The 25,236-nt window shown below is 35.6% G+C and overlaps 1 protein-coding gene across 2 annotated transcripts in view; it reads left to right on the top strand.

Annotated features, from left to right (window-relative positions):
- The window catches only part of Plxdc2 (plexin domain containing 2), a 415,814-nt gene that overhangs the window by 287,986 nt on the left and 102,592 nt on the right, over positions 1 to 25,236 (top strand). For both annotated transcript variants that reach the window (XM_047520000.1, XM_047519999.1), the window contains 2 exons: positions 1,219 to 1,337; positions 21,663 to 21,762. In XM_047520000.1, the coding sequence (XP_047375956.1) occupies positions 1,219 to 1,337; positions 21,663 to 21,762 (219 nt within the window). The remainder of the gene's footprint in view (positions 1 to 1,218; positions 1,338 to 21,662; positions 21,763 to 25,236) is intronic.

The following is a 25,236-nucleotide window of genomic DNA, read 5'->3' as shown; positions in this document are numbered from 1 at the left end:
CTAGCTTTTTCCAATTTTTAAAAAATGATAGTATAGACCTATGGATGCCCATGGAGGGGAGACCTGGGTTGGATTTTTCCTGTGACTGAAAGCACCAACGTCAAGTTCAAAAACATTTTTTTTTTCCCACTTGTAAAGTTTTACCTCTGAAGAAATGCATTTCTATACTTTATCATCCTTCAGAGATTTACAGCTGGGTATTCAAAATATTTCAACACCTGTCTATTTAAAGTTGTCAATTAGTTCAGGAGACATTACTAATAGCAAGAAATGGTTCCTGGAAATTAGTTCTGCCACACGACAGCAGGAAAAAATCAGATATGTTCTGCCAGGGGATTAGTTTTGCTCTTTTAGTGCTATGATTTTCCTTTGTGATACAGCATTTTTTGGCAAGAAGATTGTTTTGTTAACAGAAGAGAAAAATCTAGAGTGTAGAGTTAAGCAAGTCTTAGCTGTTCTGTTTGTTGGCTTTAAAAAAACAATAGATAATACACAGTGTCAAAACAAAAATATGAATTCTCACTGGTAATTATTAACCCGTTTCAACTTAACATTTTATGTTAATAGTTTCACAGTGAAGTCTGGCAGATTGAGTCATCAAGATATAATATACAGCACTGAAGTTTCATCCTAGGATACTTCAAGGGGGCTTCAGAAATCTTAACCAGGTCCCTGTAAACTTTCAGCTTCCTAGAGGCAATAAAACAAAGACAGAAATGCAGGCATTTTGAATCAAAGAAGAAAATTCCCATTGGTGTTAAAAGAGCTTCTTCAATGTGGGAGAGTATATTTCTAAGTATGGACAAGACATTTTCAGGTTTTTTATAAGTAAGTCTAGCATTTTTTTAATGTGTTTCTTTCTCATCATTTGTCAAAAGTATTTGAAGTTTATTTGATCCAGTTGGGCTGCATTTTGAAAATGTCTCATGGAAATTTAAGCAAATAGTACACATTAACATTAATGAAATTCCTAAGGCAAAATTCCCCCACACTGGGTTGGCTCAATAGTAACCTCAGTATGAGGTTAGATTTTTTTTTACCAAATATTTAGAGAGTCCTCCAATGCCATCTCAGTTACAAAATTCCAATTAACCACATCAAACTGAAATGGCACAACTATGGGACTTAAAGGCCAGATTGGTGTTTGTGAATGTTCCCGCCAGAATTGATGGGTGGATTTTTCTAATTGCATTTCTGCCTGTTGCCTGGGGTTTGTAGGCACAGCCCTCGTTGTCCAGTGGGACCACGTTCATCTCCAGGATAATTACAACCTGGGAAGCTTCACATTCCAGGCAACTCTCCTCATGGATGGACGCATCATCTTCGGATACAAAGAAGTAAGTGACATACTGATAATTTCGCTGTTCCTCAACCTTGACTGCCACCCTTTTTCTTCAAGTGTCAAGGACAGAATGTTTCAGCCATGAACTTCAAATAATTTCTTACCTATTGGTTTCATTTGCTTAATAGAAAAACACTTTGTTTTGTTTTTTAATCTTCTGGGTGGTTCTGTTTGTTCATTTTGGGGATTTGGTTTTATTTTGTCCTCTGAAATCATTGGCATTATGAGCCACAAATTTTATAAAATGATTAAATAATTATAGTGGTATTAGAGTAAAACATCTCTAAGAAAAAAATCCAGTTTGCAAAGATTTCTCATCTATGTCTGAAAGTTTATTTTTTTTTTATTATTGCTTTGTCAATTTCTGTGACATTTTGTGGTTCTGATTCCTAAAGTATTAGTAAACATGAACACACGCATAGCTCAGTGACCCAATACTGAGAGTTCCAGGACAATCACGCCTACAGTTCCTTTAATGTTTATTGAAATCTGATTGGAATGATTAATTAGCAGCCTCACTGACAGAAAAAAAAAAGGAATTTAAACCTATAACTTGTTTCGTTTTAACAAATGGACAAAGTAAAGAATGAAAATTTACTAAATTGTAACAAGTTTACGAATGTTTAGACTAGAATAAAAATGTGTTTGATTTCAAATTCTTTGGACGGTGCAATTAAGTTCTGTTATACAAAGAACATAGAAAAAGAGTTCCAAGAATTCCAGATGTAATGTTTTAGGCAGTCAGTAGTTAGGAGACAAATTCTGACAATGTAAATTAATAACGGATGTTATTAACCCATAGGTTAATGGGTATTTATAATAATACAGATTTCATAGCTTGTTTTCAATTGAGAGATTATCTTTCTTTTGGGAAATAAATCCCTAATTATAAAAAGGATGTTGATACTCACGAAATGATCTGCTTTGGTCAAATCTTCTGAAATTTATCTATTCCATAAAGTGAAGGAGAGATCAATTTCTACTAAGTAGACCAACTTCTAAAAGTCCATTGACCATGTCAGATGCTTCTCTTCCTTTAAAGAGATTTCCCATGTGAAACTCTCTTTTTTTTTTCATTTACTTACGGAAATAGTATAAACAAAATATAATATAGGATGTGTCCTACTGTATACTTCCTTACTCAGAATATAGTCATATTCCCTAGAAGTTGAGAGAATTCTCGAAAGGACTCATTCATTTCTAGTTTTCATTGTAATCCAGCATATTGCCGTAGTGGCAGAATGACCCTTAGGAATATTGGTTTTCAATAGTTGTAACCAACAGTGGTAAAGTTTCTGGAAAGATCAGGGTCACTAAGTCTAAAGTCTTAGATCTGACCAAATGCCGACTTTGTCAAAACACAGGTTTGTGTTCTTATTGTGGTCTCTCTCTCTGTCTGTCTCTCTCTCTCTCTCTCTCTCTCTGTCTCTCTGTCTCTCTCGTTTTTATTGTCAAAATCATCATCTTTGTTTACACTGTTCTCAGATGGTCTCACATTGCTGAATGAGTTGATTCTTCCTATTCTTCCTTTGTTCTGTGGTCATTAAATTTTTTTTTTTTTCACTTTAGAATTTTCCATTTTGGTTTTCCTGTTTTGTCATGGGAATCTTAAGCTGATAGGCAGCTTAATGTTGTTTTGGTATTCCCAAACTGCTGTCCAGTTAATCATTTACCCTCGTACTCAAAGTTCAAAGAAATCATTTTTATTTTATTATTTGCCTTGTTATTCTTTTCCCTGCCCTGGTCAGAAAGCAGTTACTTCTTTCCTTTTCTGCTTTTTTTTTTGGTCCCCTGATAATTTAACAATACATTTTATTTAACTGAATTTTTATTTGTAATCTTTGCCAAGGGAAGAGTCTCTTTGCATTTGTGGTGAGAGCTAAATGCTCCTGGAACTTCTAGAAAATATTATAATCATGTGATATCATAATGTAATACTTTGTATAATTTATTATCCTTTACAAAGTGCTTACACATAGATTACAGTGTCCAATTGTTCCACGATCTTTATATTCTTAGCATTCTTAATGTTTCACAAAAACACCAGCACATACGGGGTGTTCAATAGATGTTCATGACTGAATATGGAATTAGGTTACACATGATTATTTTATAGCTAAGCAAGTTGGATCAGAGGGATTAAATGACATTTTTGAGGTCACAGAACGAGTTAAGTACAAATCCAGGACTAAAAACCTTAATTCAGTGATTCCAAGTCATCTCAGCCTTTTTCTCTCTCTCAAGAAGATTATATATAAAAATTCACAAATCAGTGCCTCGTTTTTTGTTCCATAGATACTTCCCAATCTGTTCTGTTTAATTTTTATTAGACTCCATAGTATTCCACAACTACAAGTATATTCAGGAGAGGTATTCCTACTTAATTTGTAAAGCTAACCAAATTGAAAGAATATAATATAAGAAATAAAATTTTGTGTTCCTGTCCAGTCTAAAATTACAGAACTGAAATTAGAGAGAGCCAAGTAAGAGTAATTCCTTTTGTAATAAATTGTTCCTTATGAGCTAATGTCAGCTTTGCGTGATTGTATTCTATTTTGATTGAGAAGAAAGATTGTTACACCAAACCCACAAATACAGAACTTGGTTCAACTGCAGATTTAAAATTTTTAATTCATTAAGTTAATTTATTAAAGCAAATTTCACTTTCACTGCTCTCAGATGATTTAACCCAGCTTTTCATTTTTTTTTCTTAGTAACTCTTTACTTACCAATCCCACAGTTACCATATGACCTCTAATTGGATTATGCTCCCAATACGGTATCATTGCATTTCACAGTGCAGGCTAACGAGTGAACAATGAGTTATGAAATGCATTTTTACTTCTGATACCATCTGACTCGTGTTGGAATTGAGGTAGGCAGGTGTTACGCTGTCTTTCTTCACCAACATCCAACTGTATAAGCCTGGTGAGAGGTGCAATGAAAGCACAAACTCCTTTAAATAATTAATTCATTTCTTCCTGGTTATAACTATTTTACTCAACCAAAGACTTGAATTTCTGTTTTAAGTTATAGGCCCTTATTGTAAGACAGCCATTTATTTTAATTTTTCAAGATACAGTTCGCTTAGGATGAAGCCAAAAGTTTCATCAGAAAGCAAGATATCTTTATATTTTCTTTCAAATTTACCAGCTGATGCTGTAGTGTGTGTGTTTCTTTTTTAATTTTATGGTATCCATTTGAATTTTTTGCCAATTAAATTATGAATTTAATCTCCTGGTGAAATTAACCATCTTGTCCTCTATTTCCTTGAATATGTTAATAACAGTTCTCTTGAAGTTTGTGACTGATTAAGGTCCAGATTTCCTATGAATCTGTTTCTATTATCTGTTTTCTTCTCCCCGCCCCCATACTTCCATTCACTGGTTTCCTTGCCTGCTAAGTATTTTTGATCAAATGTTGGACATTATTGACAGGATACTACAGAGATACTCTTGAAGTTGCAGATACTATTTTTTTTTTTTTCTCCAGAGAGGATTTACTTTTGTTTGTTTTTTTGTTTCCAGTTAGGATAGGACAGATTAATTATATCAGTGAAGGGTTAAGCTCATTCAATGTTGAGCTTTTGTCCTTGTGAAGACTTCTGATTAGCCCTTACTCTTAGAGTATAGTTCTTTAGGGATGTCTACCAAAGACCTGAGTATTTATGGAAATTTCACCTGAATGGCTTTGAATGCCTAATCTTTCCTCAGATCCTTAAGACAGGCTGAAGTTCTAGATACCCTCTCAGGCTCTCAGGCTTCCTTATGAATGAGATAATGCCTTGATAGGTGATGTTGGTTTTGCTTCTGTGATTTCCCTTCTCAGAGCTCTGGGCTTTTGGGGTCCTTACTCTTTAATAGTCATCTGATGTCTTCAAGAGATGCTTTTCATATCTTATCCATCTTTCCTACTTGATCTAAGTTGTAGAAATGGTATTATGCAACTTCATCTGGCAATTCACTTTTTTTTTTTTTAACAGACTGCATTTTGATTCATTATACACAAATGGGGTACAAGTTTTCGTTTCTATGGTTATACACAATGTAGAGTCACACTGATTGTGTAATCATACATGTACATAGGGTTATGATGTTGGTCTCATTCCACCATCTTTCATACCTGCCCCCTCCCGCCCTTATTTCCCTTTACATAATTCAAAGTTCCTCCATTCTACACTTTTAATAACAACCTCCAAGCTTGTTTTAAAAACTAGCATCTTTGAAGCTCTTTCTATATGCCAGGCCCTGGACTCTGTTTAAACTTGATCTCACAAATTCTCATGAAAATCAAGAGGTAGATACTTATCATTTAGAGAAAAAGAACTGAAATACCCAGAGAGATTAAGTAACCTCCCTATAATTAGGGAACAAAGATTCAACCGTGAAAATAAAATTCCAGAGCCCATAGGTCTGACCACTATGTTGGCAAGCTTCCCTGTAAACTCCTTTTCAGTGTGAATGAACTGGTTCTTTCATTTGGTTATCCATACTCGTCAGTCTTGGTTGATCATTATAATACTGAATTAGCAACTTGGGAGTAAGGTAAGAGTGATTTGCCTTCCAAAGCATTCATCTTATTAATTTTTAATTTAAAAAAATGCAAAGAAGCAGCCTGTTGCAGTGGCACATACCTTTAATCCCAGTGAGTTGGGAGGTTCAGGCACGAGTATTACAGTTTTGAGGCCAGCCCCAGCAAGTTAGTAAGGCCGTAAACAACTTAGCAAGATGCTTTTCCAAAATAAAAACTAAAAAAACTGGGGATTTTGCTCAGTAGTAAAGCACCCCCCTGTTTTAATCCCCAGCACCAAAAGGAAAGAAAAGAAGCTATACATGGATGAAAAGAAATAGAGCCTTTCTTAGATAGGTAGAATTCAGAAACCCAAATTCACATTTCATATTCTGTTAATAACTATGACCCTAGAACCCAGAATCTTTATATTATTTTAAATTGCTATTGAATAGTAATGATCATTTGCCTTATTACAGTGGATTGGACTGAAATTTCTGATCTGTTGATACCACAAAACTAGTTATTCTCAAAAAATATATATTTCATTCTGAAAGCATTAGAGATCTGAAGTGAGATTCCTGCCAGTCTTTGGTGCAGCCTCTCGGAACACACCATCACATTTTAAAAGTCACTTCCTCTGACCTGTTTCATATCTCTTCACCCTGGTTCATCTTGACTTTTCTATTACTCTAGATGCAGATTAGGAAAGGATATAATTCTTTTCGTGTGTAGTGCAAATTTGGTTATTTTTCTTACGTCGGCTTATGTGAAGGACAAGAATGGTCATTAAGTTAGAATAATGTAATCAAAAAATAAACAAGTCATGTAATCCATGTAAGGTGACAGTAGAAAACCGTACAGAATGGATGCCCAGCGTGGAAGTCACCCTATTCTCTCCATTTTCCTTTGGAATACTTTACCCTCTTCTTCAGCAGCAAATTCTACAGGAGGTCAATAGAGAGGAACTTTACTATTTATTAAGTAAAATCACTTTTTGATCTATTCTACCATTTAAGTACTTAAAACTAATGTTCCTTAGTGTAACATTTACTGCCTCTATGGGAGAGTTCGTTGTTAATAAATCACCATTACCAAGTTGTTGCAGGTTTCAATGGAGTCCTTAATGTATTTTAAAGATTTCTTTGAAGACTGTTTCTCTTATTTAAACTGTCATGACCCTCATTCATGGTTATCAGCCTGAAAGTATTAAAAGATGAATACTAGCTGAACTTGCAGAATTTATGAGAAAAAAAATAATTCCAGAGAGTAAGAGAGGTCAAAAAGAACTCAACAGTAAGACCATTGTCATTTAGGCATAAATTGATTCATCTATGACTATTGCTGTATAAGTGAGAATGTCTGACATGTGCGAATATAATATATGTATAAGTGTGTGTGTGTGTGTATACATATTATATACCTATATATATCCAAGAAACATTACAAATGTATGGATAGAAAACATTTTATATATGTGTATACTCACACACACACATGTGTACATATGTATGTCAAGAAAACCCAGATGGGACAAAAGCTGATTAAAAACTGTGTTAGTCAGGTGTGACTGTGATAAAGTGGCTGACATAAAGAACTTGAAAGGAGGAAAGATTTATTTTCACTCACAGTATCAAAGGTTTCAGTTCATGGTTGGCTGGCTCTATTGCTATGGGCCTGTGGTGAGGCAGAGCATCATGGCAAAAGAGCATGTGAAGCAGAGATGCTCAACTCACATCATTCAGGGAGGAGAGAGACAGAGAGACAGACAGACAGCTGGGACTGGGGAAGGAAGGGTCCAGGAACAAAAGGGCGTATCCCCAGTGACCTATTTCCTCCAACTAGGTTCCAACTCTTACTATTTGAACCACTTCCCAGTAATCTACTCACACTGTTAATTTATCAAATGGATTAATCCACTGATGAGGTCAGAGCCCTCATGATCCAAATCACTTCCTAAAAACCCCACCTCCGAACATGGCTATAGTAAAGAAATTTGAGGCTTTGGGGGACATTGAGATACAAACTCTAACAAAATCTCTTAAATAGTTCTAAGGAAATTGCAGACAGAGATCTTTTATGTTATAGTACTTCCCAGTATTTTAAATATGTGAAATATTAAAATTTTAGCTACAGAGCTTTACTTAGGATCTTACTCATTTGCATGTTTGAATATATTTTATTTCTAGTTGTCACATATAAAAATTTCTGAGATGTTAATTTTCAAATTCACTTTCTATAGTGAAAAAATGACAAATTGAATGGTTCTTCCTTTATTACGTTTCAATAATAAATATTGTGAATAAAAAATAAATAAATACATAAAGTAGCAAGGTGAAAAAAATCAATGTCCTAGGGAAAATAATTTTAGGAATAGAAAATTTTTTGTAGTGTTGATCCTGCACTAACTGGTTATGTGATCCCTTGGGCAACATATGTGATCTTTCTGGGTGCTTTTTCTTTACTAGGTCTTTTCAAGACTCACTTCTCTTTTATCAATGACATTGAGAGGTTTATTTTATAGAGCAAGTGTTCTACCCATCATTAGGCTATATCCAGTCTCCCTGCACTGATATTCTATAACCAAAGAGTCCCTTTGTCCCTGAAGTTAAAGTCTTGATACATTCCATGCATACCCAGAATCCCAGGGTGTAGAGTTTCCTTAACCTCCTTTCTTTCTCCTCAGTGTTTATTCCAAAACCGTGTGTAGGCAAGCTCCCTTATCTGGCTGTTTTCCCAGGTGAAGTCCCCACCATAGGTTTTTCCATCTTGAGCTAAGTCACCTGGGCAAGGTGGGCACCTGCTTCCCTGTCCTCTTCTGCATGAAGCTCAGACTCTAGCTTGTTCATTCAGTAGTAAGTAATCTTTACAATAGAGGTCACCCTGATTGTATGTTTTTATATTGCTTGCATGTACATATATATGCTTGTGAAATAAATATGTTGCTAACATTTAAGTATTACAGAATTCCAAATAAAAATATAAACTCCTATATTTTCTTAAGGCATCTGAAGCCCTGCAAGGACTTGGTTTGGATTTCTATATGGCAAATATGGCTGAAAAATGCATTCAGAATGTGCTCATCTAATTTCTCCTCCACCATTTTCTTTTTTCTTATTCCAAGGCCACACTAGTTCATGTAGAGATGATGTTTAGAGTCCCTTGCATACAGGGGCACACTTGACTTATCGATTTCATGTATTGTTTCTTTTCTCTGAGATTTCCCCCAGGGTGTGGTTGTGGAGATGGGGGCAGGAGAGATATCTTGAATTTATCTTGAGATTTATGGCTTATTTTTGCTTTCCTGTTGTCAGTTGTATTGCTCGATACCTGATAAATGAAAGAGTTTAAAAACTGTAAGCTAACAGGAAGCAAAATATTTGTGTGAATCCTTAATAGTAGTCAGCAAACCAAATATACTTTTTAATGTTAAATTTAACTGAAAGCCCTTCTACTCAAAAGTAGTTTGTAGGCAACTCAGCCTTATTTTTGCCTTTCTGTGCTGTTCTGTTAAGAACAGAACACAGCTTAACGTTTAATACTAGATTACCTACCGAATAACACAGAAGCCAGACATTTAAGGTAGAGGAGCTAGGAAGTTAAGGATTAAATGCAGGTAAGAGTGGATAAATGAGAAAGGTTTGGTTTTTCTGTAAGTTTTTTGTTGTTGTTGTTAGTATTAAACAACAAGATGCCATATTGTTGATTAGCAAGTGAACAAAAATTAGTTTAGAATAATTCTTTTCCAGTTAAATTCTGATAGGCATATGATTCACCCTTTGGAACACATACCATCCAATCAAGCTCTTGCTGAGATCTGTGCTGCCCATTAGATAGATAACAGGGCCCATAATGGAAACAAATGAATGTTTTGGCGAGGTTTGCTCGGCAGAACAGAGGACCGAAGAAAATAAAATTCCATTACCTCTTATTTAAGCTCATGCTGTTATCTCCCTGTTAGAGAGGCAGACGTAAAAGCTCATACTCTGGGGGTCGCGTTGGGCCTGTGTCCTGGGGAATTATACAGCAGCGTGCAGAAGAGAATGGCTTTTGTCTTTGAATCTTCTTCCAAAGGCCAGGGTGACCTGCCCTGCTGTTGCTTACTTTTAATTATCTTTTCCTGCCTTAATTTTGCCTAGCCATTGCAACCCCTTCTGGCTTCTATGTTTACTTTGCTCCAGTATCTCATTTGTAGAAAATGTATGCCAAACAACAAACTTACCTGTAACTTATAAAATGGAGCAAAAAATAAAATATGTTTTGACAAGGGAATTTATGAACGTTTCTGTAAACCAACACAGAAGCATATTTTGACTCGCGCAAATGCTCCTTTTCTGTGTTGTAGAATGAGTGTCATTATAAAACTAGTTCTCCAAAATTGATAATTCTGATGGTACAGAGGCCCAGAGAAAATTTAGCTTTGCTTTAATCATAGACGGGCAACTATCATAAGCATTCAAAGATAACAAAGATACGTTTAAAAAAAAGAAAAGAAAAAGCTTTTGTAGTGCTGAGTTTTTGTTATTTCATACTGGATTACTGACATCCCTAGTTCAGCTAACACAGTAACTATTTTGAAAGTGAATATAAATTTGTATGTAGAAAGGATTAAAAATTGAGTTCCCCATCATCAAAGTTTTTAGATTTTTTGGTACTTTCACATCTTTTTTTGGCCATGGATGCCCCGACTTAGGTACTTCATATCCCTGTAAATAGAGACTTCTGCGGAACAGATGATCATAACAATAGGACAGACCTCATTCTTGTACTCGTTTTGCCCTAATACTGGCTATAATTTTTTTTTCTTAGTAGTTTATTGTGAAATGAGACATTTCCCTACTATGCTTTATTCTTTCATACATTTCATTTCTTTGTAAGTTTAGGGAAAATGATGTATGTTCACAAATATTGGTCTATTAATTTTCACCTTAGAGCTACCAGTGGTTAGGCTTAATAGTTTATTTGCACACACACACACACACACACACACACACATACCACAATTGTTTCATTGATACTAGTCATAAAAGGGTTGATTTTATTTTATTATATTCCTTAAGTTTTAATTTTTATCCTTTTTAGTTATTCGTGACAGTGGAGTACTGTTTGACTTATTTACACAGAAATGGAGTTCCTCTTATTCTAATTAGGATCCCTGTCTTATGGTTGTACATGATGTAGAATTCACTGTGGTGTATTCATGTATGTACATAGGAAAATTATGTCAGATTCATTCCACTGTCTTTCCTATTCCTATTCCTCCCCTTCCTTTCATTCCCCTTTGTCTAATCTACTGAATTTCTATTCTTCCTCTCCCTATAGTGCTGTATATTAGCATCCACATATGAGAGAGAACATGCAACCTTTGGTTTGGGGGATTGGCTTATTTTGCTTAGCATATAGTCTCTAGATACATCCATTTACTGGCAAATGCCATAAATTTATTCTTCTTTATGGCTAAGTAATATTCCATTTTGTATATGTACCACAGTTTCTTTATCCTTTCGTCTGAAGGGCACCTAGGTTGACTCCATAGCTTAGCTATTGTGAATTGAGTTGCCATAAACATTGATGTGGCTTCGTCACTGTAATATGCTGATTTTAAGTCTTCGGTGTATAGATTAAGAAGTAGGATAACAGGGTCAAATGGGATTGCATTCCAAATTTTCTGAGGAATCTCCACTGCTTTCCAGAGTGGTTATACCAATTTTCAGTCCCATCAGCAATGTATGAGTGTATAAAAATGTTCCTTTTAAATATGGCTTTTAGTAATTCTCATAATTCATCTTACTAGTCTCTAATTTATACTGACATGCAAACCTATGGGCTATTCTGCCTTGCTTCCTGGGAACTCATTCAGATTACTTGTCATTCTTAGATATTTTAAATTAAAAAGAATACAGCCTGAGAAGATTGAGTAAGAAAGATGTGAGAATATCAGGGAGGCAGAAGTCAGCAAGTTTCCATCAGAAACCTCTGCAAAATCCTGGTTTTGCCCATACTGACCTTTGACAGTATTGACAGTTTTAAGTATTCAATTCAATAAATCTTTTTTTTTTTTTTTTTCAAAATCCAGGATGTAATTGTTTCATAAAAGGCTTAGGTTGCTTCTAGGCAGATGGGAGAAATTGAGAACTCCTTATGCATACTCATTTTAATATTGAAACAGGACAAATTTTGAGAGTTTTAGAAACCCCAGTCTCTTACTAGTAACTCTATGAAGTGTTAAAAAAAAATGAATTCCAAGCCAGTCATGTTGCCGTAAGGTGCTTGTCCTGCATCCTTCCTCTGGGCCTCTCCACCTCTGTACATTTTGGTCCTGCTCTCTGGAGCTTTGAGTTGTTCTCTGCACACCTGGAGGATTGCCTTCTATTGGATTGATGTGAGTGAGTCCCCTGAAGATGGACAGTATAACATTCCTGATGGAACACACACTTTTCTTGCTACTGAGACCAAAAGTCTTGATGATACCCTTTACTCTCCTTTGTACTTCCACTCCCTGTATTAAATCCATGCAGTACCTACACAATCCAGCCAAAATTCATCCTCTGTCTCGTCTGTTTCCTCTATTACAATAGTTCAGTCCAAGCCACCCATTTCCTGCTGGGACAACTATGATACACTCCTAACCAGTTTCTCTGACTCCTTTTTCCTTCCTACAGTCTTGATCACAAAAAGATAGTGTGATCTTTTTCAAACCTGAAACAATTCCTTTCCTCTGCTTAAACCTCTCCAAATCTTCCTGTATTTTTTAGAATAAAATCCTGTTACTGCCACAGCTTGCAAGTAATACACACCCCTTATGATTTGCCCTAGTTCCTTCTACCTATTTTAACACTCTTGGTAAATACATTTGCTCCAGTCATAGAAATAACATTTAAACTCCAAAGCACACCAAAAGCAATTCAGTCAAGTCCTTTGTCCATGCTGGTCCCTCTACCCAGAGCTGTTCCCAGAGTCTTTTACTTCTCTTGAGTTTCCTATGGGAAGACACCTTATCAGAGGGACCCTCAGTGATTCTCCTCTCCAACAAAGACCCCCATCCCTAACTCTCCACCCTGTTTCAGTTCTCTCCATGGTATTAAGCACCTTATCACATACTATATATTTTTATAATAACTTGTTTTGATATCTACTTTACCCCGAAGCTCTCTGAAAGTGAGGTATTTGTTTTATTCTCTGCTATAACTACAGTGCCCACAGTAAGGGAATCTTTTCAATTAATATCTGATGAATGAATGAATTTTTCCTATTTCATCAAACAGCATGGACAGTGTACATGTCTTTTTGGGGAAAATAATTTGTGTGTAGTAGACATTATTCTCATTTTTGGGGAGGTGAATAGCTGGGTCAAGTGGTGGGTCCATTCCAAGTTTTCTGAGGAATCTCCATACTACTTTCCAATTGGTTGTACCAATTTGCAACTCCACTAGCAATGTATGAGTGTGCCTTTTTCCCCAGATCCATGCCAACACTTACTATTGCTTGTGTTCTTGGTAATAGCCATTCTAATTGGACTTAGATGAAATCTTAGGGTGGTTTTAATTTGCATTTCTCTAATTACTAGGGATGATGAGCACTTTTTCATATATTTGTTAATCACCTGTATATCTTCTTCTGTGAAGTGTCTGCCCATTTCCTTAGCCCATTTACTGATTGGGTTCTTTGTATTTTGGGTGTAAAGTTTTTTAAGTTCTTTATAAACTTTGGAGATAAGTGCTCTGTCTGAAGTGTATGTGGAAAAGATTTTCTCCTACTCTGTAGGCTCTCTTTTCACATTATTGTTTCCTGTGCTGCAAAAAAACTTTTTAGTTTGAATCTATCCCATTTATTGATTCTTGCTTTTATTTCTTGCACTATGGGTGTTTTGTTAAAGAAGTCTGGTCCTAAGCCAACCTGATGGAGATTCGGGCCTACTTTTTCTTCCATTTGGTGAAGGGTCTCAGGTCTAACTCCTAGATCTTTGATTCATTTTGAGTTGAGTTTTGTAAAGGAGGAGAGATAGGGGTTTAATTTCATTAATTTCATTTTTTTCTACTCTATATTCTCATATTAAGACTCAGAAAAGATATATTTAAACAGTAGAGGAGTGGTTTGTCAGACACGGTATTCCGAAGTCATTGACTCATAAACATGTACATTTTTAAAGCTGGTAGCAAGTTAAAATGATTGTTTCTATCTACTTCTGCCCTTTTTATCTATAGGTAGAATATCTTCTCCTTATAATTTTTGTTTGGATCATTGTTAACAACTTACTTGTTAAAGCTTCAAAAAGTCAAAATCATTCGATAGAAGGAAATAACAATTTGAGGATTAAAGGAGTCCTTAAGGTTGTCCACAGTGATCTTCTTAGAGGGTTGGTCAGTTCATCACATAATTTTCAGTGATAGAACACCAAGTATACTACAAGGCTGCCAATTTTGGTTTTGAATGGATTTTCCTCAGGTTAAATAAATCCACATGTAGGTTATTTAGATACATCCTTCTTAGCTTTCATAATTCACAAACAAAAGAATAAACCAGATGATAAGGAAACAAAAAAAAAAAAATGGGGGGGCTGTATAGAACATGAAAGCTTTCCACTAGAGCATTCCTATCTTTCCTGTTTCATTGCACATAGAAGTAGAGAGATATTCATCTGATTCCAAGAAAACTAGGAGGAGGAATATCACTTCATCTTATGCAGAAACACCCCTAGGAATTTGAATTGGCTGTTTGATCTTTAGCAAAGAATTTACTGGTCAGTATTTCTATGTAACAACTCATCCCACAATGTAGTGGCTTAAACCAACTCCATTTCTTACTTCCCACAAGGTACCTCCAGATCAGCTTGGTAGTTCTACTGATCTTTATTGGACCCTTCAGTGCCAGCTGTTAACTGGTGGATATTCTGGGAGCTGGATGGTCAAAGGTGCTCTCTGTTGGAAAGAAAGCTTTCCTTCATGTGTTTCTCCTATGCATTCACTTCTCCCACCAGTGGCAAGTTTCCAAGAGAGGAAATAGAAATTTGCAAGCACTTTTCAAGCTTCTTTTTAGCTTCATGTTTGTGGTTGTCTCCTTTTGCCATATGACTGAGCCCAGAGTCAGAGTGAGAGAACACTGCAAAGTGAGAAAAGGGTCTGGATTGAGGCCATCAGTGTAATCAATCCACCACAGAATAAAAGCACAGGAGGGGAGGGTTGGACGTAGAGACAAAATACAAAGGGAGGGAGTGAAAGGAAGGAAAGAGATGGAGAAAACAAAATCAAAATGAAAGATGAAGAGAGGTGGAGAGATGGAATGCATAATCTGAGAGGACACAGTTGCTGGGAAGGCTACAGGAGCCAAGAAACAGAATCTGAAAAACAAGGTCTGGTGTAATACATAGTATTCATCACAGTATAATAGGGTTTTTTAAATGATGCTAATATAAGCCCAGTTCTGTTGTGAAAATAGGAAAGGAGAAAATACAATAAATTAATCCAGAGTAATCTGGCAAAGTATCCTGTAACTTGCAAAGGAAAACTACATTCATAGTGTTGGAGAATGAAAGTCAGTGATAAATGCCAGTAACAAAGATTTCATGCTTACTTTTAAGCAGGCATTCAGGAATAATATCCTAATAACTATATGACTTTGTTTTATTAAGATGACTAAAATATAACTTTATTGGAACTTTTTTTCCCTATGCCTTTCTATTCTTTTGTCTTTTCTTCCTTAACTGTGAGTCTGACTTAAATATAAGTTGGATTCATATTAGCACTCCTGAACCTGGAGTTAAAGACTGGGTAATAATCTAATGCCTGTGTTTGTCAGTTTTCTGTTACTATAACAAAATACCTGAGATAATTAACTTATAAAAACAGGTTTATTTTGCCACACAGTTTGGAATTTCCAGTCCAAGATAAGATAAACTCATTGCTTTGGACCTCTGATGGGAGTGTCAGATGGAAATCGTGAGGAGCATGTGGTAGAGTCAGACTACTTATCTCATCCGTGAGAATGTAAAAGGGAAGAAGAGACAGGGTCCCACAATTTCCTTGGATGGAAGGCATCAAAGGACCTGAGGATCTCCATTAAGCCCTATCTCCTAAAGGTTCTAACACCTCTCAATGGTGTCACCCTGGAAACCCAACCTTTAACCCATGGACTTTGGGTGGATGTTCAGCATCCAAACTATAGGACTACCCATTGAAAGGGGGACTACATCTGTGAAGGTTGAGTGTAGTTTAGTGAGTGACAACATAAAGTACATAAGGCTTTCATTTAGCGAATGGACTTTTAGAGACCTAAATCTTTGGTTTGATTTTGTTTTGTGTGTTTCCATCGTACAAATATCAGAATACTTGTTGATGTTGATTAAGAACTGGGAATGCTGAAATGAAATTTATAACATTTTACCTTTTTTTGAGAGGACCAAAATAGTACAAGCAGGGAAACTTAACATTTTCCATTTTTTTAATTTCAAAATAATTCTGCACATTTCAGAAACTGTAAAATTTCTTCTTAATTTGCCAAATCTAACAAAATAGCCCTTTTACGATTTCATGAAGTCACCAGAAGACATAGGCAGTTTGGCCTTTATTATATGTGCTTCAACTCAGCTCCCTGCCCTCTTGATGCTGTGCTGTTGGATGACCTGTACAGCAATGTCTGATCAAATGTGTTCTTTGATGAATTACCCACAGATGGCCCACAATCTGCTTTCACTACCTTAAAAAAAAAAAAAATGGTGAATGGTGCATTCATTCTTCTCATGTGCTCCCTTGTCCCTTTATTTATTGAAGATGGTTTCATTCCCATTTTTATTTCTATAAAACTGGTAGTAAAGAGAGTAATCCTGTTTTCAGTGGAATCTTCTCTAAATCTAGGAAAATAGTCTCCCTGAGGTTGTCTCATGGGTTAGCTATCACAACATTTTTCGTATATTATTGATGTTTCCTAACTTTTCTTTTTTTTTTTTTTTTTTTTTTTTTTTTTTTTTTTGATATGGTGATGGGGGACATTGCTGTTTTTGTCCAAATGTATTTTGACTGATAACCTGGAGTGAATGAGAAAAAGAATCAGAAAAAAAATGGTTGCAGAAACACTGCTTGGCTCCAGGGATTACAAACTCAAGTTTGTAATAAAAAAAATGCCTTTAAGAGAGGAAATATCACAACCTCTCACTGTTTTTGTGAGTTTACAAAGTACTACAATTATGTACTACAATTATGTATGAGTCCAGGAAGTCCTATGATGTTTGGAGACTTAATGTCACTTCCTTACTTTTTTTAACAATTCTAAACTTTATTATATAGTCTCAAAACAAATAGCAAAAACCTACAGTACACAACTAAATGGACAAATTAACAAAATGGTAAGCAATTCTGATCCAACTATTCCAGGAACTAATTGAATACACAGACAATATCATTTATAAACATAACCCTCTTCATGTACAGAACAACACAACTGACAGATATAAATTTTACATTCTTTCCAAGTAAACATGACATGTTGTTTTTTTTTTTTTTTTTTTTTTTTTTTTACGTTTACATAGGGTAATGATGTTTATTATATTTTTCCCCTCCCCCCCACCCCTCCCACCCCTCCCACACCTCCCACCCCTCTTTTCCCTCTACACAGTCCTTCTTTCCTTCATTCTTACTGCTCTCCTTAGCCTAACTCTAAACCTAACCCTAAACCTAATGCTAGCCCCTCCCACCCCCCATTATATGTCCTCATCCGCTTATCAGCGAGATCATTCGTCCTTTAGTTTTTTGAGATTGGCTTATCTCACTTAGCATGATATTCTCCAATTTCGACCATTTGCCTACAAATGCCATAATTTTATCATTCTTCATTGCGGAGTAATATTCCATTGTATAAATATGCCACAGTTTCTTTATCCATTCATCAACTGAAGGGCATCTAGGTTGGTTCCACAATCTGGCTATGGTGAATTGAGCAGCAATGAACATTGATGTGGCTGTATCTCTGTAGTATGCTGATTTTAAGTCCTTTGGGTATAGGCCAAGGAGTGGGATAGCTGGGTCAAATGGTGTTTCCATTCCAAGCTTTCTGAGGAATCTCCACACTGCTTTCCAGAGTGGTTGCACTAATTTGCAACCCCACCAGCAATGTATGAGTGTTCCTTTTTCCCCACATCCTCGCCAACACCTATTGTTGCTTGTATTCTTGATAATCGCCATTCTAATTGGGGTGAGATGAAATCTTAGGGTAGTTTTGATTTGCATTTCCCTTATTACTAGGGATGTTGAACATTTTTTCATATATCTGGTGATTACTTGTACATCTTCTTCTGTGAAGTGTCTGTTCATTTCCTTAGCCCATTTGTTGATTGGATTATTTGTATTCTTCGTGTAGAGTTTTTTGAGTTCTTTATAGATTCTGGAAATTAGCGCTCTATCTGAGGTATGGTTGGCAAAGATATTCTCCCACTCTGTAGGCTCTCTCTTCACATTTCTGATAGTTTCCTTTGCTGAGAGAAAGCTTTTTAGTTTGAATCTATCCCAGTTGTTTATTCTTGCTTAGAAGAGCAGACCAATACCAAAAGTAGTAGAAGACAGGAAATAGTTAAAATCAGAGCCGAAATCAACGAAATCGAAACAAAAGAAACAATCGGAAAAATTAATAAAATAAATAGTTGGTTCTTTGAAAAAATAAATAAAATTGATAAACCCTTAGCCACACTAACAAAGAGAAAGAGGGAGAAAACTCAAATTACTAAAATTCGGAATGAACAAGGAAACATCACAACAGACACGAGTGAAATACAAAACATAATTAGAAGCTATTTCGAAAATCTATACTCCAACAAAACAGAAAACCTCGAAGACATCAACAAATTTCTAGAGACATATGAACTACCTAAACTGAACGAGGAGGACATACACAACTTAAATAAACCAATTTCAAGCAATGAAATAGAAGAGGTCATCAAAAGCCTACCAACAAAGAAAAGTCCAGGACCAGATGGGTTCTCAGCCGAGTTCTATAAAACCTTTAAAGAAGAGCTCATTCCAATACTCCTCAAACTATTCCATGAAATAGAAGAGGAGGGAACCCTACCAAATTCGTTCTATGAAGCCAATATCACCCTGATACCTAAACCAGACAGAGACACATCAAGGAAAGAAAATTTCAGACCAATATCCTTAATGAACATCGATGCAAAAATTCTCAACAAAATTTTAGCAAATCGCATACAAATATATATTAAAAAGATAGTGCACCACGATCAAGTGGGTTTTATCCCAGGGATGCAAGGTTGGTTCAACATTCGGAAATCAATAAATGTCATTCACCATATCAACAGACTTAAAGTTAAGAATCACATGATTATTTCAATAGATGCAGAAAAAGCATTTGATAAAATACAGCATCCCTTCATGCTCAAAACACTAGAAAAAATTGGGGTAATGGGAACATTCCTAAACATTATAAAGGCCATCTACGCTAAGCCCATGGCTAATATCATTCTAAATGGTGAAAAACTGAAAGCGTTCCCCCTAAAAACTGGAACAAGGCAGGGATGCCCTCTTTCACCGCTTCTATTCAACATCGTCCTTGAGACTCTAGCCAGAGCAATCAGACAAACCAAAGAAATTAAAGGGATACGAATAGGAAAAGAAGAACTCAAACTATCCCTGTTCGCTGATGACATGATTATATATTTAGAGGAACCTGGAAATTCCACCAGAAAACTTTTAGAACTCATAAGTGAATTCAGTAAAGTAGCAGGTTACAAGATCAATGCTCATAAATCCAATGCATTTTTATACATAAGTGATGAATCTTCAGAAAGAGAAATTAGGAAAACTACTCCATTCACAATAGCATCGAAAAAAATAAAATACTTGGGAATCAATCTCACAAAGAGGTGAAAGACCTCTACAATGAGAACTACAGAACACTAAAGAAAGAAATTCAAGAAAACCTTAGAAGATGGAAAGATCTCCCATGTTCCTGGATAGGCAGAATTAATATCGTCAAAATGGCTATACTACCTAAAGTTCTATACAGATTCAATGCAATTCCAATTAAAATCCCAATGATGTACCTCGCAGAAATAGAGCAAGCAATTATGAAATTCATCTGGAAGAATAAAAACCTAGAATAGCTAAAGCAATCCTCAGTAGCAAGAGCGAAGCAGGGGGTATTGCAATACCAGATCTTCAACTCTACTACAAAGCAATAGTAACAAAAACGGCATGGTATTGGTACCAAAATAGACAGGTAGATCAATGGTACAGAATAGAGGACATGGACACAAACCCAAATAAATACAATTTTCTCATACTAGACAAAGGTTCCAACAATATGCAATGGAGAAAAGATAGCCTCTTCAACAAATGGTGCTGGGAAAACTGGAAAACTATATGCAATAGAATGAAACTAAACCCCTATCTCTCACCCTACACAAAACTCAACTCAAAATGGATCAAGGACCTCGGAATCAGACCAGAGACCCTGCATCTTATAGAAGAAAAAGTAGGTCCAAATCTTCAACTTGTTGGCTCAGGATCAGATTTCCTTAACAGGACTCCCATAGCACAAGAAATAAAAGCAAGATGTTTCCTAACTTTTCTAAGCAAATATTAGTAGTGTCTGTCATATTCAGACTTTTGGTTATCTTTCATTTATTTTTTTCTATTTTACTTGTTCTAATTAGTTGTACATGACAGTAGAATGCATTTATACATGTTGATAGATCATATGTAAATAGAGTGTAATCTCTCATTTCACTGAGATTCAAATTTAGGTAATGTGACCTTGAGATGTCTCATTGCACCTCAGGAGTTCTCCCTAAGTATTGAAACAAGACTGACAAAACCCAGCATCCATCAACATTTACCAGACTTACCTATGCATTAAATCAGTAATGCAGCATATGGGACTACTGTAATATGTTAATCGATGATATTTTAAATATTCATTCAGCAGTGTACTTACATCTTTTGTTCTAGGTTTTGTGTCTAGAATCCCACTTGTAAACAAGATTTTAGTTTAAACTACATGAAAATAAACATGAAATAAAATCAGTTAGAAAAAAAAAACACCAGTAAGAGAAGAATCTCTATTTTTTTTTTATTGTAAACAAATGGGATACATGTTGTTTCTCTGTTTGTACATGGCGTAAAGGCATACCATTTGTGTAATCATAAATTTACATAGGGTAATGCTGTTTGATTCATTCTGTTATTTTTTTCCCTTCCCCCCCATCCCTCCCACCCCTCTTTTCCCTCTATACAGTCCTTCCTTCCTCCATTCTTGCCCCCCTCCCTAACCCTAACTCTAATCCTAACCCTAACCCCTCCCACCCCCCCATTATGTGTCATCATCCACTTATTAGCGATATCATTTGTCCTTTGGCTTTTTGAGATTGGCTTATCTCACTTAGCATGATATTCTCCAATTTCATCCATTTGCCTGCAAATGCCATAATTTTATCATTCTTTATGGCTGAGTAATATTCCATTGAGAATCTCTATTCTTGAAATTATAGCCAACATTAAATGCTTTCATGGTGTGACTATTTGTGTGGTAAGTTTACAGCAGGTAGAATCAGTTAAATTCTTTGAGAGTCTATGGCTTTCTGTATCAAGCAGCCATTTCTAGGACCCAGAGCTCTATCGTCTCTAACTCATCAAAGAGCTCTAAGTTGCTGTTACTTTGAGGCATTGTATGTCTTTCTTCTGTATTTCCTGTTCCTTCTGTTCTCCCTCATCTCTGTCACCTGATTTTGTGCATGGAGCTAGGTGAGCACACTCCGCATGCCTAAATGAAAGTCAGGTCTAACACAAGTAATCTGCTTTTTCTTTTTCAGATTCCTGTCTTGGTCACACAGATAAGTTCAACCAATCATCCAGTGAAAGTGGGGCTGTCTGACGCTTTTGTCGTTGTCCACAGGATCCAGCAAATTCCCAGTATGTAGAAGAAGGGTCATTGCAAAGTGTGAACCTTCTGGGAGGGTTAAATGATAAGAAAATTGATCTCAGGTGCATGTAACTGGAAAAAAAAATCACTTAGCTAATTGGTGCTTGTTAATTCTGCTATGTGGTTTATAACTCCTTTTGGGGTTGGCTATCTCCATTACTCTTGAACTAATAAACATAGGTAAAGAGAAATTGAATAGCCTAGACATGAATGTGTGCTTTTTGAGTCTTTGAGACGATTTGTTGGGTTCTTATTATAAAAGTCATAGTTCTTTATAATAAGAACATAAAGCAGTGACAAATTATTTGATTGATAGGTAAATGACTTTCCATATTTAAGATTTATTTTAAATAAACTTGTGAGAAGAAAATCTACTTTTTGCTATTCTGTGTTTAACAAATGTGTTTAAGACCGAAGGAAGATGAATAAAATTATTAATTTAGGTAAATGAAAATTTGAGTGAAGTTACACCTACCAGAAAAAATATGTATTCCCCCCTGTTAAATCAATTTAACCTATCTAATCTAGTTTATATTTTGTAGAATAAAAATATATGTCATTTTGGGCAACAGTTCATGATATTAGAAAATCAAAATGTTGCTTGGTGTGCAGATCAGTGGTAGAGAATATTCTTCTCATGCCTGAGACCCTGAGTTCATCCCTAACATCAAAGGAGAGGGAAGGATGGAGGGAAGGTTGAAGGAAGAGGGAAAAAGGAAGGAAGGAAAGAAAACAGTCAAAATGTGAAGTGCATTTCATAGCTGTTCTGACTGTGTAAGTAGCTATGTTTTGAAACCATCTCAGTTTTCAACCTCCTTTACTTCCAGAACAGTCCTCAAGAATGTTCAGGGTTTTAGTACTGGGATTTTTGCTTGTGTCCTAAATGTGCTTATTTAAAAGCAATGGGTAATGAAATATATCTCAAGATTAGATCATTTCTTTCCCTTTTGTTAAACGTTCTTTTCTTCTTTTATTTCATTATAGCCGCAGACTTAATTTATCACATGCGTAAGCTGTTTGGTCTTGACTCGAGTTGATTCTGTTTAATTATGTCATCTCTCAAATACAGAAGTAAATGGAGTGGAAGTGAGACTTTTCACTGGATTGGCTGGAAACATTATAAGGGCTATCTAAATTTAGAATGGCATTCAAATATGAACGTGCATCTTCCGTGGGGTTTCCCTTCTTAGCTTAGAATTTGTGGGAGGTAATATCCAAGGGAATTGTTAAATCGAGGTAGATTTTCCAGAAACTAAATTGCACTGGGTACAAAGCAAGGATATATTAGTATGTGCAGGCAACATAAAGGGGTCCTGACAGAGCTCTTGAATAAGAGTCTGAACCCTGGGAGATCCAAGGTTGGCTTCTGTTGGGGAGGAGTGTTCTCACATTCTTCCTTTCAGAAGTGTTAAATCAGGCATGACTTGAGTCAATTATTGCACAAGAGAAAGGAAACACTAGTTTTAGTTTATTTGTTGGTTCTTTCTATCCCAGGAAGAATTTTATTGGTAGCTTGCTCAGAAAGTATTTTAGTCCACTTTGCTATCCTGATGGATTGTTGTTGAGAGAAAAGAATCCCATCAAAGTACAAGAGAATTTTTTTAACAAATATATTTTAATATGGAAGTTTCATGTGTGTTCTCTGTGATAAAACTGTGCTTAGACTTCAGGGTTTCCAAATGTAATTTTTGGATGCCTTGTTTTGCTGTAAAAGGATAACTGTTAAGTGTTAAGGAGAAATACATTTCCAAATGTAAATTTCGTTAAAGAAATTGGCAAAATTCATATAAATTTTAATACTAGATTATGTCTAGCATTCAGGACTCAGTATTCAACTTGAAAACATTATCAGAACTTGAATTCAGAGGACAGCTTCTCTCCGGCATTTCTGTTTGCTTAGGATGGAATTCACATTTCCTGTTGACCTTACTATTCAAACCTGAGAAAATTAGGAGAAGGAAGGGAAGTTCTGAGTCTCTGATGCTCCCATCTCTGCCATTAGATGAGACCATATCGAAGCAAGAAAATTGGAATCGATGTTTTCTACTTAAAATTCATTTCAGCAACAGAAAATTTTAATCTCCCTAAAAATCTGTTCCCACTTCAAAAAGTACAACAGTGTTATATGAACTTCTGAGTAAGAGGAGAAATATATTGCATTGAATTCTCAGCTTAAAAAAAAAGCATACTTGGTTATGCCAGAAATTTGGATAACCCAAGATTAGCATAATGCAAGTTATACAAGTTATTAATTTTTCCTGAGAAATAAGATGACTTCTAGAGATCTGTGTGTTACTTATTTGTGCTTAGGTAAATATTTAAGTCCTTTTCAGAATTCTATTCACATTATTTAACAACTCTTGCTATTACAAGTAGTCCTTGCAGGGAATTTAAATCTCTTATTTTTGTTACGCCTTTCTCTTTCCCTGAGTGGATTTAGGGAACTGCAAATCATTATGCCAAGTAATGGGCGATTTCATTTCTTCTGTATTCCAGGGAGCATTTCATAGGACCTTATTCTCATAAGATCAAGTTTTTGTCTTTTCAACTATTTTAGTTACATGAATTCTAGAACCTAGACATTTGGCATAATCTAGCAATGACAGTATGGAAATGTGGACCACAGCATTGAGACTATTTTTTCTCAATGGAATCATCATTATTATATCATTCTTATCAGATTTGGCAAAGATTTGATCAAACAGTCAATAAGCTGAAAAAGTTTTTCTTTATTTATAACTAAGCTTGACCCTCACCCATTCCTCATAACATCAACAACAAAAAAAACCCTCATTTTTTCAGGTTTTAAAGGTTTCCAAATCATAAATTGTTTCAATTAACTTTTGAGCATAATTAATTAAAGCAGCTGCTTTTCTTTCCAATTAGATCAGATGATCTCATAGTGTTGTTATGAAAGGGAATTCAGGCATTTTTAGTAAACTAATAAATAGTTCCAAAGTTACAAGGAAAATTATTTTGCTCTTCTCAAAAAAATTTTTAAATTATATGGTAAAATTAATACTTATAAATAAAAAACAAAATGAAAGATAAGCATAAGGGGTGGTGTAGTGTGAATATTGGTCATGAGATCCTGAATATATTATTTAATTCCTACAACTTTCTTTATATGTACGATGAGCGTCTTGGTACCTATTGCAATATGTACTGAGTCTGCAGCACCTGGCATGAAGTAATCACTGTGCTTGGACTTGGGGAACGCTGCTCTCCGGCATCACCAGCATCACTTTAGATGACAGTGATAATGACAGATGTCATCACCCAGCCTGGGTACCCTTCAGAGTGGGCCCACAGGGAATTTCCACAACACACTTGGACTCAGTGTCCAGAGGGAATTCTCAGCTTGTCTGACTATGACATTGTGTGGTTTTATTAGTGTCTCCTTGTTAACATTTGTATGTTTCTGCAATGTGCTCTTGTGCCTCTAAATCACTTTCTGTTTTTCA

The sequence above is a fragment of the Sciurus carolinensis genome, chromosome 12 (genome assembly GCF_902686445.1).
Source record: "Sciurus carolinensis chromosome 12, mSciCar1.2, whole genome shotgun sequence".
Taxonomy (NCBI): Eukaryota; Metazoa; Chordata; class Mammalia; order Rodentia; family Sciuridae; genus Sciurus; species Sciurus carolinensis.
Note: the sequence above shows the minus strand (reverse complement) of the source record. Positions and strands in the feature narration are given on the sequence as shown.